We start from the raw sequence: 16,164 nt of genomic DNA, 5'->3' as shown, positions 1-16,164 counted from the left end.
GAGACATCTTCCCTGACCACCCTGTTCAAAACCAGCACCTTGGCTCGGCACCCATAGCACAATGGTTATAGCACCAGCCACATACACCAAGGCTGGCGGGTTCAAATCCGACCTGGGCCTGCTAAACAACAATGACAACTGCAACAACAACAACCAAAAAAATAGCTGGGTGTTGTTGCGGGCACCTGTAGTCCCAGCTCCTTGGAAGGCTGAGGCAAGAGAATCGGTTAGGCCCAAAAGTTTGAGGTTGCTGTGAGCTGTGACAGCACAGCACTCTACTGAGGGCGAAATAGTGAGACTCTGTCTCAAAAAAAAAAAAAAAAGCTAGCACCTTCGCCTCACTCCTGAGCACCCTTTTCCTGTCACAGTTTTATTTTTCTTCATAGCTCCCCTGGAATTACCTATTTATTTTCTTATTGGTAGTCCTTCCTCCCCGTTAGAAGGTAAACTCCGTGACAGCATGGACTCTGCTCTCCCAAACATGCAGAATGGTAACAGGCACCCTATCTATCACGGTGGGAGCCCAAGCCCAGTGACATGGTCAGCATTGTCCCCACCCTGGCTTGTACATCTCAGTTCTGCTGTTTTGATCTTATCCCTGGTTTTCACAGTTATACACAGTGTTTCAGGAAAGGGAACTTGCGGGGAACAGGCTGGGGACCATTGATAAAGTACTGTAAGATGCCGTTGGGGCCCTCGTTCTAGAAGGTGCGGCCAGTGAAGACAGTCTGAGGACGACAGCACTCTCGTTTTGTCTTATGTACACTATGTGCGCTGTCTTCCTGCCAGGAGGCACCTTGGGTGTGTCCATGGCAGTGAAGGAATAGGGAGAGGTGGGCACAAGAGGCGTGACAGAGAAGAAGCTGAAGCTGTCGTGTACCTGCCACAGGCAGAGAAGACGCTCCTCCTGCAGTCACAGAAGCGGCCCGTGGGTGGGTGGCCGCTGTCTGCCTGCCAGACAGATGTGCCAGCAGGAAGCGCCCTTCAGTAGGTACCCAGTGGTTCCTCTTCTTCCCCGCCCCGGCCACAAGAAGCCCGCCATGTGCTGTGTGATGGCGGCCCTTTCCTGTGCAGAGCTGCTGAGCTATTGGCTCTTCCCCACAGTGGTGTCCTGTGGCCACCCGGGCTCCCCGCCTCATGCCCAGATGTCTGGAGACAACTTTACTGTGGGAGCGGTCGTGCGTTACAGCTGCACCGGCAAGCGGACCCTGGTGGGAAACGCCACCCGCATGTGCGGGCTGGACGGACACTGGACTGGCTCCCTCCCCCACTGCTCAGGTATGGCACTTGGCCTGGGGAAGGGCTCCAGTGGAAGTTGTGGCTGAGGATGGTGGCTGAGCTCCCAAGGTGTGAGCTGACTGATGGAGGGGGAATCCTTAGGCACCCTGTCCCTTCCCTACAGGCAGAGAACACAACCGGAAGAGGCCCCAGCTGGACTCCAGCCCAGCAAAACCAGGAAGGACACAACTTGCGGGGGGGGGGGGGGGGGATGGTGGTGGTGGTATTGAGTTCTTTGTTTTGTCTTTTTTTTTTTTCCTTTGCTTTTTTGGTTTTTGAGACACGGTCTCACCCTGTTGCCCAAGACAGAGTGCAATGGTGTCGTCACAGCCCCCTGTAGCCTCACACTCCTGGGCCCCTGTCTCAGCCTCCCAGGAATATCTGAGACTACAGGCACCTACTACCACGCTCAGCTAATTTTCTATTTTTTTGGTAGAGACGGGTTCTCATTATGTTGCTCAGGCTGTTTTGAACTCCTGGCCTCAAGCTATCCTCCTGCCTGGGCCTACCAAAGTGAGATTAGGAGCATGAGCCACCATGCCCAGCCTGGGCACAACTTTTGAGGTCAACCTCTGGCCAGAGTCCCCTCCACACACCCAGACTCTTGATTCCAGGAGTTCCTGGAAACGATCCGAGCCTTCCTGTTGATTGGCCCAGGTCAGACCACTCCTAGGTCCTTCTCTGCCCCATCTCAGACTCCCAGACCCCACACTACTTCCCACGCTTCCTCATCACTGCTCCCTGCTTGTCCTATGTCCCGGCTGCCTAGTGGGGTGCAGTCTTCTTTCCTACTGCCCTAAAACGCCAGTCCTTTCCTATTAATAAATTCACTTTACTGCTAATCTCTACGAGGATAATGACAGATGTCAAAATAGCAAACGTAGGGAACTGCCAGAGTTCCCGTGTCCATGTGATCTGAACAGAATATTTGAAAGGGGATTTTCCCACCAATAACAGAAGCCACCAGACTAATAAAACTAACACCTCGCAGCTTTGTCTTCTTTGAGGTGAGCCTGGCCAGCCCTAGGAAGAGATCCCACACCATAGGTCCCTCTCAAGAGGGCAGCTGCTCACCTTGAAATTGAAATGAGCCCCAGCCCTCCCCACCAGCTCCCTTCTAGAAGTAAGGGTCCTGATCTCCTCCTAGCATGGGAAGCCTTCTGCTCAATGTGGGACCTCCCCATAAGCTCTGCAACTCTTCTCACAGTTTGACAGTCCCAGATGAGCCTGTCTTCCAAAATTTAGGACACCGCCAGACACTGATCCAGAGAGTAGTTATTTTCAGAAAGTTGAGAGTACAAAAGCTGCTGTTTTAAAAGGCTGCTGGCTGCCCAGGAAAACCCCAGACATACCACTCCATATGACCACCCAGGACTTTGGCCCATCCCTCTATTAACTCATTCATCACCTAATAAATAAACTGAGAACTGCCTATGAGCCACAAGGTAGCCTGGCTAGAGGAAGGCCTGCTGCTAGCTGGGCCCCTGACTCCTTTCTGTTTGGGCTCCTGGTGGAAGTGGCTTAGAGAAAACGAGCATCTCCTGGACATCCACAGAGCAAGTCCAGGAGGAAGAGGCTTTCTGAAGGGGAAGGGAGCCGAGCACACACTTCCCAAGTCCCTCCTGTGATAAGCCCTTTTGTGGAAAGCTCTTCCCTCTAGGCACTTCTCCAGGACATTGGGCTAATGACCTTCTCAGAGTCTATTTGATTTATTTTGGGGATCTTTTTTCTCCATGGGAAAAGGACGCACAGAAAGAAAGCTGTGTGTAAGCCTCCTACCCTTAGCATATGTAACCCAACCACATGGTCATTCTTCTGGCTCAGAGCATGTAGTCCAAAGCCTCATCTATCCCAGACTATAATTTCCCTTGTCTGGAGTTATGTTAGCAGAGGTCCCTGCCATCGTTCAGGCAGGAGAATGTTGAGTACCTGGGCCAGACAGGGGCTGGTGCTGGGGACGTGGGGAGAGAGGAAGGGAAGAGGAGGAGATGGCACTAGCTTGAACCACTGAAGTCCGAGACTGGCTTGGGCCAGAGAAGGAAGGCATGATTTCCACGAGAAGGTCTTCCCTCTGCCTCCTTGCGTCCGTTCCTGTTTGCTTCCCAGGGCCTTGCCACGGCCTCACACCTTTGTGTTCTTCATCTATTGAATAGTGAGGCAGAAGCCTATCCAGGTAATGGGCTAGGTAGGCATTCAGGTGTCACCTCCCTCATTCGTGGGTCCCCTTGCTTCCCCTTAGCCACGACCTGATCTTTTTCTCTCTCTAACTCCTCCTCTCCCTTTTCTTTCATGCAAAAAACATGAGGTTTGTCTGATTCTGGTCCATAGGAACCAGCATGGGAGTTTGTGGTGACCCTGGGATCCCGGCCCATGGCATCCGACTGGGGGATAACTTTGACCCAGGCACCCTGCTGCGCTTCAGCTGTGAAGCTGGCCACATGCTCCGGGGATCGTCAGAGCGAACCTGTCAAGCTGACGGCTCGTGGAGCGGCTCGCAGCCTGAGTGTGGAGGTAATGTATGTGACCATTCTGCTTCTCTCCTTTGCCCAGCCCCAGAGCTGTCGCCCCGCTCCCACTCCCATAGAGAAAACCACAGCCCTGAACAAACCCTTGGCCTGGCTGATAGCAGACAGTCACAGATAGTTCATGTTCATTTTCATCAGCAGTCCAAAGACAGACATACTCCCACCCTCATCTAAAAAGAGAAGAAACCAAAAGGATTGGATTTAGCCCATTGATTCATTTATTTTCCATACAATTTCCCTCAATAACTATGTGACAATTGCTGTTGTGGTACGTGCTGGGGATACAGTGGTGACAAAGACAGACACACTGCTAAGGTCTGAATGTTTGTGTCCCCCCCCAAGATGATACGTGCATACCTAATCTGACAGGACTAGGAGGAGGGGCCGCTGGGCATTAGTAGGTCATGGAATGGGATCAGTGCCCTTGAAATGACTGCCAGAGAGCTCCCTTTCCCTCCCACCATGTGAGATCACAGAGTGATGGCACCATCTATAAACCACAAAACAGGACCTTGCCAGACACTGAATTTGCCAGTGCTTTGATCTTGGACTTTCCAGCCTCCAGAGCTATGAGTGATAAATTTCTGATGTTAAAAGCCACCCGTTGGTATACGGCATTTTGTTACACCTTCCTGAACAGACTAAGACACACATCTTGCTCTCCTGGAGCTTACAGTCTAAGGGAGGAGGCTATGTTTAAAAAAAAAAATCATACCTGTAATCTTAGCACTCTGGCAGGTGGAGGCAGGTGGATGGCTTGAGCTCAGGGGTTCAAGACCAGCCTGAGGAACAGTGAGACCCATCTCTAGTAAAAGTAAAGAAAACTACCCAGGTGTCGTGGTGCGTGCCTATAGTCCCAGCTAGTTGGGAGGTAGAGACAAGAGGATCCCTTGAGCCCAAGAGTTTGAGGTTGCTGTGAACTACGATGCCACAGCACTGTAACCCAAAGGGACTGAGTGATACTCTGTCTCAAAAAAAAAAAAAAAAAGAAAAGAAAAAGTATTCAAAGGACCAAAAGAACTACAAATCCAATTTTTACAAACTCGTTCAAAGCAATCTAGGCCCTCAATGACGTAGTGCCAATGAGGGAAATTATAATTTCCTACCCACTTCTGAATTTCTGGTGGGGGAAAAAAATCTTTGTAAAAATATCTCTCTCCAGAATCCAACTTTTTGCAGCCAGTCCCCACATCTCTCTGTCTCTCTCTTTCTAAAATACAGCCTGTATAGCCCTGTCCTAGTCAGGAATCGGGAGTCGCAGCTGAGAGTAAGGCTGAGTGAGAAGATGTGGCAGAGGGAGGCAAGGATAGGAAATAATCATCTAGCGAGGTGGGGGTGGGGGTGGAAGGGGCGAGCGTACTTGCCAGGCAGCACTGAGGGCGATGTAAGATGAGGGATCAGCAATTTGGAAGCAGTCGGCATTGGGTTGTGTTTTTGTCCAACCACATTTTGCTCCATGAGCACAGACACAGCGCAGAGAGCACACTGGGTGGAGAGCTGGAGATTTATCAGGCAACTAAAGACACTGGCAGGAGGCGGCAGGGGAAAGGAGGGTGAGGCATGGCCGTGATGTGATGGACCTTGGCATCTCGGCTGGGTAAGGAAGGAGCAGCCGCTTTGTAAGTGGAGTAAGAGGCAGTGAGAGAGCTGTAGGATCAATGGATCACAGGGCCCCACAGGACTAAAAAATCACCAGCCTACAAATCCCCGAGGGAGTGAGCTGAAGAGACAAGAGGCAGTGTTTAGAGAGCACGCTGCTGGGGGCTGAGATGGTGAGTGTCTTGCACAGCACAGGGACACCTGCCGGGGAACTGAGACAAATAGAGTCAGAGCCCTCTTCCACTTGTCTGCCCAAAGAATTGCCTTGCTGGGTTGCTATTTGCCAGGTTCGTTTCCATAGAATTTCATAAGCAGGGCAAGGAGGTTTGCAGTAGTGGGAGAGTATAATACAGGTGAGGTGTAATGCAGGTGAGGATTTAGTGTATTCTTAAACACCCACATAGCCCACATCCCGCTTCATACCACTCAGATCCTAGGGTGGAGTCACTTACTGTGTCAGGACTGTTCTGGGACAGAAAGTGGATGGTTACAAGTTTGGAGCTGGAAATGAATGTTTAAATGGAGAGAGAGAAAACACAGGTACATAACTCTTAGGGCATCTCCTGATGAGCTCCTACTGATCCTTAAAGATTCTGCTCCAGTCCTGATAACCTCTTCCCTTCTGAGTGCTTTTCTTTTTCTTCAAGTGTAACACTTACTGTGTCATATTTTAATTCATCCACCTAGAGTCTGTTTCCTAAAACAGACTAAGCTCCTCGAGGACAGGGAACTTGGTCATTGTATTCCAGGCAGCACAAATATTTATCAATGAATGGATGTCAAGGTTTATCTGTGGTGCTAATTATACAGGAATCATTTTGTAGATTTTACTTTGGGCCTGTGTAAATGTTGTACATCCTTACAAAATTAAATCAAAGATTAGAAACATGCCATCTCTGAATACAACATCCTAATGGAAATAACTAATTATATATCAAGTGGGTGACTTAATAACTCAGAGAATTACTTCGACTTGAAAAAAATGGAATTTGACTGTGGTATATACACTAAAGACAAAGAGATCTCAAACTGTTTTTAGCAATCATATTGTTAGCAATAATTGTGGTATTGCTGTCCTGGAGCTCTTATGTATGTACTACCATAATATATACAGATAAAACAAATATGAATTATTTTCTTTTTTTTTCTTTAAGACAGAGTCTCACCTTTTTGCCCTTGGTAGAGTACTATGGCATCATAGCTCACAGCAACCTCCAACTCTTGGGCTCAAATGATCCTCTTGCCTCAAGTAGCTGAGACTATAGGTGCCCGCCACAACACTCAGCTATTTTTTGAGTCAGGTCTCTCTCATGCTCAGGCTGGTCTTGAACACCTGAGCCAAGCAATTCACCCGCTTCATCCACCCAGGGTTCTAGATTACAGGCGTGAGCCATGATGCCCAGACTACAAATTACTTATTTTCCTTGAGAGCCAAGATTTTTAGCATCAAAGAGGTACAAAAATGAAGAAGTTAAGGAAAAACTCTTTTTTTTTTTTATTAAATCATAGCTGTGTACATTAATGCTATCATGGGGCACCATACACTGGTTTTATAGACCATTTGACATATTTTCATCACACTGATTAACACAGCCTTCCTGGCATTTTCTTAGTTATTGTGTTAAGACATTTATAGTCTACATTTACTAAGTTTCACATGTACTCTTGTAAGATGCACCGTAGGAAGGAAAAACTCTTAATTCTAAATTTGGATTGGCAATATCAACATAAATGCATAATGTATTCTGAATTGAAAAAGTGATTTCTCCAGCTTTATCCATTCTTAAATTCTAGAATCAATGACCAGCTCAGTAGCAATAAGTACTTTTAGTGCCCTGATTGTGATCTCTCGATCCATTGTCTCAAAAGGAGCCAAGCTCTTTGGAGTAAGGCTAGGGCAGGAAATATACAAGATAAACATAGAATGTCCTGTCACTCCAGCAAGGAATTCGCCAAAGATAACTGGGGTGATACGAAAGGAACTTAGGAGCCAATATGAAAAGGCTCCCATTGGTCAAAGACATGATAATTTGAGCATCAATAAGAATAGCAATGGTGGATGGCACCTGTGGCTCAAAGGAGTATGGCGCCAGCCCCATATACCGGAGGTGGCGGGTTCAAACCCAGCCCGGGCCAAAAAAAAAAGAATAGCAAGGGCAATGCGTGTCATCAACTTTAAATCCACAAATTTGAAAGGGTTCTTAAGAAACCGCATTAGTCGTCTTGGGCACTTGTTAAGAAACTGACTCATTATTCTGATCTCAGACGAAGAACAAACAAAGGGGTACACATTCTGTGGCCTTCATGTACGAACTATATATTTCAGGGTAAGCAAATATTTGATGATGGGAAGCTTCTTTCTTAAAGAGGACTACCTAAGGCAGAAAGAATGATAGAATATTGCCCTTTTCCAAACCCTAATGAAATAATGAACCTGATCAGCAATCTTCACTTGCTTCAGAAACTGATAAGTGAAAATGGGAACATTCTGGTTCTGGGTTAGGCAGACAAGACTGAAACCACTGCTCAGGCTCAGCACCCTGAATGAGAAAACAGCCCTAGACCTTCTGTGCCTCCTGATTCTATGCAACAGGAAAGGCACAACCTATGAAGTGCCCTTGCCAAAAAGTACACCTTGGTTACAGGACCTGCAGGGCACAGAGAAATGCATTAAGTGGTACCCCATTGATGCATTTAGCAAAGCCCAGAAAACAGGGGATTCTGCAGCACAGATGCCCTGGTTTCTGCAACAAATAAACTGTAGGAGAGGGAGGAGTCATCTCTGTACTCACCATCTCAGAGACGTGTCAGCCAAAGTCTTGTGTGGGCTTTATTTGGATCCTCATTCAAACGAAACTATTTTAAAAAGAGAGGGAGAGACACTATTGAAAATTACACACTGTTTATATATTTGATAATATTAAGGAATTGTGTTTAAAATTTTAGAGTGATAATAAAGCAGATGTTGTCATTTTTTCCAGAAAAAGAGACAGGACTTTTTAGAAATTAAAAAATATACATATAGGTGTCTCCTTCCTGACTAGGGGTGAGATAATTAGATATGAAAGCAGCATTTCCAGGCAGAGGGTCCCTATGTAGCAGGTGGCTTCCACTCTGGGCAGCTCTCAGTCCCCTAGGCAATGCCTGCCACTGGTTTGTTAAATAATGTGCTCCTTTGGCTTCCTAGTGATCTCTTGTGGGAATCCTGGGACTCCAAGCAACGCCCGAGTTGTGTTCAGTGACGGCCTGGTTTTCTCCAGCTCCATCGTCTATGAGTGTCGGGAAGGTTACTACGCCACAGGCCTGCTCAGCCGCCACTGCTCAGTCAATGGCACCTGGACAGGCAGTGACCCCGAGTGCATAGGTGAGAGCCCAGGCCCTCTGGACTCTGTGGCAAACGGAGGCCTCAGTGATCCAGCTCCTGCACTCCAGAGAAGGCTGTCGGAGGGAAACTGGGTGGGCCGGCTGGGGCTGGGAGAAGCACAAGACTAGCTGCTCTTTACTGAGCAAGTGCTGTGGGGCGGCCACTGCGCTAAGTGCTTTATTTGATATGCATATACTGTTTGATTCTCAACACAGCCCCATGAAGTAGCTCCTAGAAGCCCCATGCTACACGTGAGGTAAGGCAGGCTCAGAGAGGGTGACAATCTACATACATTGGCTACTTCTCAGGCTTCAGCCAATTCCTTGGGCTTTCTTTTCTCTTCTGGAGCCACCCCCCAGGGCTCAGCCTAATTCTTTTTCGGCTTTAAGGCTGCCACCATCCTTGTCACCTCCTTCTTTCCTGGTACCCATCCCCACCCGCTCATCAGGGTGGCCTCACAGCTCCCTTGCTTTCTCCTCTCCAGGGCAGCCCTAGACCTCTTCCTTGGGCGTGAGTCCCAACGGGGCCCAGGTGGAGGGGGAGATAAGATGAGGGCATCTGACAATATTCTCCTGTTGAAGCCCTAGTCTGTGATTTCAGGCTCCCTCTGAAGGACCATCTGATGTTCACTTTTGTTCTGGAACCAGAGCTCACCAAACCGCACCCCACCATCACACAGGCATGACCATTTTGTGGGCCACAGACCCTGCTTCCAGGCTGTTCAGCCTGCAGAGAAAGGCCTCCTAAGCACAACACCAGGTGACAGGAAACAGGACAGACAAACAATTATCTTAGGTGATCTATTAACACCTCTTAGGCTCTTTAACCTGGAAACCCCACTCTCCCAAGGTCCCAGCCTCATTTAGGAACGGAGCGGCCTTCTGGGTATCCCCTGGTGCCGGGTGACTAAGAAGATGGTCTTCATAGCTCAAGTTTCTGGGGTGCATAAGGATGGTGTGGGCAATGACAGGGCCAAGATGGGGCATTTGACAAGTGGACTTTGGCAATGCCCGGTTGGGCATCATCCCTGATCCCACAGCTTTCTTTCTTGGCTGTGTGCAGGGACTGACAGAGGTGGGGTGGGAACACGCAGGAGAAATGGGGTCTGGGCTGGGAGTGAACAGTGCTATACCTCTTTATCCTAGTCATAAACTGTGGGGACCCTGGGATTCCAGCCAATGGCCTCCGGCTGGGCAATGACTTCAGGTACAACAAAACTGTGACATACCAGTGTGTCCCTGGCTATACAATGGAATCGCATAGGGTGTCTGTGCTGAGCTGCACCAAGGACCGAACGTGGAATGGTACCAAGCCTGTCTGCAAAGGTGCGTCAAAGGGGGCTGCAGATGTGGACCGAGAGCCAAAAATCTAAAAGTGAGATGGAGGCCCTGAGGGCCTAGAAGGGAGGGAGTAAAAAGGCAGAGCCCTCCCATTAGGCAAGGTGAGAACTTGTCCCTGAATACCTGCCAGGAGGGAGTCCAAAGCTACCAAGGCAAGGCCCGGGCCTTGAACACCAAGGGAAGGGCTGTGCAAAGCAAGACCTGGGTTGTCACACTGGAAATAAGGCATTGTAAGGTGCAAAGAGACCAGACTTCTGCATTTAGAGGCATCCTTTCTGTTCTCTCTGCTTAGCCCAGACACCCAGCAGGTACAAGGTGATGGTGACATCACTGATGGGGGCAGGGCTGGTCTCACCAGGATAGCACCAACTCTCAGTCTTTCTGGTCTCCCCCCAGCTATCATGTGTGTGCCGCCTCAGCTCATCCCCAATGGGAAAGTGGTGGGGTCTGACTTCACGTGGGGTTCCAGTGTGACCTATGCCTGCCTGGAGGGGTACCAGCTCTCCCTGCCTGCGGTGCTCACCTGCGAGGGAAACGGGTCCTGGACCGGGGAGCTGCCTCAGTGCTTCCGTAAGTCGCTCACACCCGATGGCTCCCTCCCAGCATGCCTCAGAGCTCCGCTGCTGGAAGGCTCAGAGCAGGCAATCCCCTACCCTACACCAGGGAGGCCCTTCATCAAAGACACTGTTAAAGAGTAAGAAAAAACGAGAATCCCTTGATTGAGCCCTGGCTTCAGGCATCTTCCGGACTCACAGTAGAAGGGAATTAGGCCCCAGATAAGGGAGGTACTTTTTGAAGGATGTTAACTAGATGGGATGGCACCCAAAGATCTGGTGACAACCAGTGCTAGAAACATTCTGTCTTCGTGGAAAACACCCTGCACAGAAAAGGCTTCCAGGGACCTTCAGTTTCCTGGTGAGATGCTTTATTTTTTATCCGCCTGGCCCAGTTGTATTCTGAAGAGTTTCAAATCCATTCTAGCGTTCATTCCTTACCAAGGTCCCCAGAGAAGCAGGTTCCAGGTCACCCATTCATTGTTACACCCATGAATGGGCTCTGGAAGGTTGTCTCTATGCCCATGTTTTGAACAAACAGTAGGAGCTAATTTTTGATCTAATTCTGTGGAAAACCATCCACAGACTCATGACATTGGGTGCCTCTGAACATTTGCTTCCATTTGGGAATTTCAGCCGAGCTTCAAGCTAGTAGCTCCAAAGTGGACACAGCTGCGTGGTCCATGGTGCCCAAGGTCCCTCTGACTCTCACGTACCACCAGGAAAAGTTGCAAAGGCTCATGGTTGAGGGGGGACTCGGCAATGTTGCTTGTGGAGAATAGCGGAATTGCTGTTTAATGATGAATTCTGATTGCTATAAAAATGTATTCTACATTAGAAAACACAAAGAAGACCGTAAAAATCCTCCAAGCTTTCACTTCCCAGTGACAGCCACAGTTCAGCTTTTGATTGTGCTTCCACGTGAATCCCTGTGCATTTCCACATCTGCAGAGATATGGATGCAGTTTTCTATAAATCGTATTGGGCCATGCTGTGCTTACTTTTTCATAACTTGTGTTCATCCAGAAGCCACCAAAAACTTCTCATCAACACCTCCAATAATACTGCTCTATGCACCATCCTATTTAATGGCTTTAAAGAATTTCCTTGCTGCAGAAACCACTGCTTGTCTAATCATCTCCTACTTGTAATGAATTTTGGTTCTCTCTAATTTAATTATGTTAGAGGCAGTTATGTAATAAATATTCCCGAAGATTCCATTTCTTTTTGCTCTCATGGTAAAGTCCTCGGAGTGAGACTGCTGAGCCAATGACAGTCACTTTTCATTTCTTGACATGTGTTCCCAAACTGTCTTCAATGGATTGTGCCAATTTATTTTTAATATATACCAGCCTAAGGCATTGAAAAAGGCATGTTATTATTTTAATTGGCATTGCTTTGCTTATTAGAAAGGCTGAACCTCACCCTCTTACCTTCGGCCATTTGTATTTCTTGTTCTTCCTTGACACAGTAACTTCAGATCAACTTGGCTTTTAACCAACTTCTAATTGGTCAGCCTAGACTCCCCAGCTTCTGAGGTATAGGCTGCAGGTCCAACTATCACTTTATTTTCCATGTGTTATGAACCTCATGACTCTATGTACACAAACACACGCAGACTCACATCATAGCATAAAGTAATACTTAATATGGGAGCTTTGCCTTTGATGGTTAATTTTTAATGATACCCTCTGATGTTAACATGGCCTAAACAAAAGGGGTACGCCCATATGCTCCCCATCACAGCGTAAATGTTCATCCCTTGGAGCAAGAAATTTAACAGTCTACATTAAGAGCTGCAAACATGTTCCAACCTTTAAAAATAAGTCCACTCCTAGAAAGTTCTCCTAAAAAGATAATATGTTTGAAAGAAAAGGCATATGTAATTTTATATCAGAATGTATTTAACTCAATAGTTATGATAAAAAGTAATCATGATACAACCAATCGTGCAAAATCGTGTAGCCAAGAGGGGACAGGGATGTCAGAAACGGGGAAGATGCTTACAGGACAATATTAAGTGAATGAGGCAAGATTCATAGTCACGTGGACTTTGGTTTTTCAGCTCTGTGAAAGTTTGCACCCAACTGAACAAAGACTAGAAAAGAATGTGTGTGAAAATGGAACAAAGTTTTGGACAGAGGGGTTGTAATCGGGGTTCTTTTCCCTCAGTGGTCTGAACTCCCCATAATGGTGCTCCATTAACAAGCACTCGGGATGCAGACACCAGCCACAGCGCTGAGGGAGGTACAGCACGTGCCCGGGGCTGCCAGTTCCCAGAGTTCAAGCAAAGCTAGGAAGAAAACAATACAGAGAAAAAAGGGAGGCTGTGCGGGAGAGGTAGGCTGCGTTCCAGAAAGCGACTTGGACCCGCCTTTCTCCCTCTGTCTTCCCAGCTGTGTTCTGTGGAGATCCCGGGGTCCCACCCCATGGGAGGAGAGAAGATCGAGGCTTCTCTTACAGGTCGTCCGTCTCCTACTCCTGCCAGCCCCCTCTGGTGCTGGTGGGCTCTCCACGCAGGTTTTGCCAGTCAGATGGGACGTGGAGCGGCACTCAGCCCAGCTGCATAGGTGAGAGGTGATCGGTGCTGCAGAGCGTCGCCGGGTGGAGGGCAGCCTTCTTAGAGCGTGAGATGATGACTGTCCTTCCCTGGCTTCAGAGGGCTCAAGGAAATAAGTCGTTCTCTTCTGAGCTCCTTAAAGTAGGCTGCAAAACAGCCAGAGCTAACATGTTCTGGGGAATCAAATAGTCAGCTGGGGCGGGAATTCGGGTGGAGACTTCAAAAGGGAAGGAAGTTGGGCTGTGCCTCCTTTCCTGCCCCTGTTTCTCAGAGTGACAGCTCCGGTGACCCGCGGTCTGTGTCTTTGTTTTGGCAATCCAGATCCAACGCTGACCATGTGTGCAGACCCCGGCGTGCCACAGTTTGGGATTCAGAACAATTCCCTGGGCTACCAGGTAATGAGGTCAGCCAGGATCAGGCCTTCCTGACTCCTATCTCCTCCTGTCACCGTCAGCATCAGAGGACCCTTGGGACAGTGCTAGGGGAGGATGAAACGTTGGAAGCCAGAAGAAGTAAGAGCTCAGCTCCATGGGAGCACTGCTTAGAAACGGGGAGGTGCTGACATCCAGCAGAGACGCTGATGAGGGACAACAGATGACATAGTGCCGCTAACACTTCCCAGTAGCCCCCAGAGCGGGGACAGGGCAGTGCAGGCACACAGAAAAGAGAGAAACAGACAGACCTTCCGTCCTCAGGGCGTCCACAGCCTCCCCACAGACCCGGGCCCGTCCGGGGCGGCAGGAGCAAGCTCACGCTACGCGTGCCGAGCAGGGTGCAGGTCCTGTGAGCACATCTCAGAATGAGCTTTGGGAGAAGGAGAGAATTTGGATAGGCTGGGACGGGATGCTCTGAACAGAGAAGGAAGCAGGAGAGTAGGGTGGGTTCAAGGCAGGACAGTTAGCTGCAGCCCAAGATGTGACCACAAAAACATATGGGCCTAACCTGGAAAAGACGACCTGAGATCTAGTCAAGTGATGTGATTGGTACACCCAGTCTGTACTCACTCAGCACACACAGCCACGAGCTGCCATAGGAGCTGGGCGTACGGTGGGGGCAAGCAGGCCAGGTGCCTGCTACAGCCTGGCTGCGATGACAAACAAACAGGTTAACTTCTGAGAGCTAGAGGGATGTGAATAGGGTGGGTTGCTATTTTAGGAAGATTAGTTAAGGAAGAGCCCTCCTAAAGGTAACATTTGGTTTTTTTTTTTTCTTGAGATAGAGTCTTGCTCTGTCACCCCGGGTAGAGTGCTGTGGCATCATAACTCACAGCAACCTCAAACTCTTGGCTCAAGTGATCCCCTGCCTCAGCTCCATCCCAGCTACTTTGGACCTTGCACTACTACAAATGCCCACCACAACGCCCGGCTAGTTTTTCTGTTTTTAGTAGAGACAGGGCCTTGCTCTTGCTCAGACTGGTCTCAAACTCCTGAGCTCAAGCCATCCACCCACCTCGGCCTCCCAGAGTGTTGGGATTACAGGCATGATAAAGGTGACATTTGAACTGTGGCCTCTGCAATGAGAAGGCCTAGCCCTTTGCAGAGTGAGGTGACATTCCTGGCAGAGTGGATGGCTGGTGCAAAGGAGCACTGAGGCAGGGAAGTGCTTAACAGGATGGGAGACTGGAGAGCAGGCTGGGCCAGCCGGCGAGCCTACAGCACAGTGAGGAAGGGTGAAGTCAGAGAGCCAGGCCAGGTTTGCAAACACCTTGACACTGGGCTATAAAGGTAAACACACACACACACACACACACACACACACACGCTGTGACCCAGAAGATCCACTCCTGGAAAAGAATGCCAGAGATACCCATGCACATGTTACCAAGAAATGAGCAAAATTGTGGTTCAGTCTCTTGATGGCATTATTGCCCAGCGGTAAAGACAGCTCTGTGGTACGTGGATGAATCTGGGAAACATACTATCGAATGACAAAGGTGGTATGGCACTATCTTCAGAAGGATTAAAACCAGCAAAAACTTACTAAATTATTTAGTGACATGTATACACACGTGCAATAGAATTATTTTTTAACAAGGCAAGGAAATTAAAAACCCAAAATTCAAAATAATAGTTACCTCCAAGGGGAGCTGAGGAACGGAGGAGGGAAGGTGCACCCAAATGGTTACAACCCAAGTCTGTAAAGTTCCAGCTCTTAAGTTGTGTACCGGGCTCAACCTCAGGTATCCATTTTATTGTTACACTTTATATGTGATATGTTCAGTATCTCCTTCTGTATGACTCAGATACTACATAATAACTTCTAAAAAGAAGCAGCCCTGGGCTAGGACATGCAGGGCCTTGAAGCCATGATACAATTATTTTGGATTTTACTCTGAATGTCATTTGAAGGTGACTAATCTGACTTATCACTTGAAATATCACTCAGGCTGCTGAGTAGAGGGTGAATAACAGGGTTTTAGGAATAGAAGCGCTGAGACAAGTAGCACACTGTTGTCATGACTTGAGTGAAAGCTGAGTGTGGTATTCACAGCAGAGGGGGAGAAGTAAAGAGATCGGGATACATTTTGTAGGTGGAACCAAGAAGGCTCCTCTACAGGTCTCACTGAGGAGTTGAAGGAATCAAAGATGACTTGAGATGTTTGATTAGCGCAGCTGCATGAGTAGAAGTGCCATTTGCTGAATCAAATGATGAAATCGAGGGAACAGACAGATTGGGTGTGGAGGAACGGAGTGGGAATTAAGAGTTACACATTGCAGGTGCTTGGGTAAGTGACAGGGACACCCAAGCGTTCAACCAGGAAAGTAGTATGATCCACGTTGCAGGGTAGGAAACTGACCATGTTATGCCAGTGGACTGGAGAAAGAGAAATGGGGCTGGTAGTTGTAGGCGTGTTGGGGAACGTGAGGGGCTAGTGGGGAGTCAAAGTGGAGAACACAGCTGAACAGAGGGAGGGAGAAAGGGAGCTGGTAATTATGTGTAACAG

General features: G+C 48.5%; 1 protein-coding gene across 1 annotated transcript in view; it reads left to right on the top strand.

The window, feature by feature from the left end:
• Positions 1-16,164, top strand: part of CSMD2 (CUB and Sushi multiple domains 2) — a 580,815-nt gene that overhangs the window by 546,866 nt on the left and 17,785 nt on the right. The window contains exons 56-62 of the mRNA XM_053576806.1: positions 1,105-1,278; positions 3,607-3,789; positions 8,590-8,766; positions 9,912-10,091; positions 10,503-10,676; positions 13,057-13,230; positions 13,542-13,615. Coding sequence (XP_053432781.1) covers positions 1,105-1,278; positions 3,607-3,789; positions 8,590-8,766; positions 9,912-10,091; positions 10,503-10,676; positions 13,057-13,230; positions 13,542-13,615 — 1,136 coding nt within the window. The remainder of the gene's footprint in view (positions 1-1,104; positions 1,279-3,606; positions 3,790-8,589; positions 8,767-9,911; positions 10,092-10,502; positions 10,677-13,056; positions 13,231-13,541; positions 13,616-16,164) is intronic.

Source organism: Nycticebus coucang, chromosome 22, assembly GCF_027406575.1.
Source record: "Nycticebus coucang isolate mNycCou1 chromosome 22, mNycCou1.pri, whole genome shotgun sequence".
NCBI lineage: Eukaryota > Metazoa > Chordata > Mammalia > Primates > Lorisidae > Nycticebus > Nycticebus coucang.
Note: the sequence above shows the minus strand (reverse complement) of the source record. Positions and strands in the feature narration are given on the sequence as shown.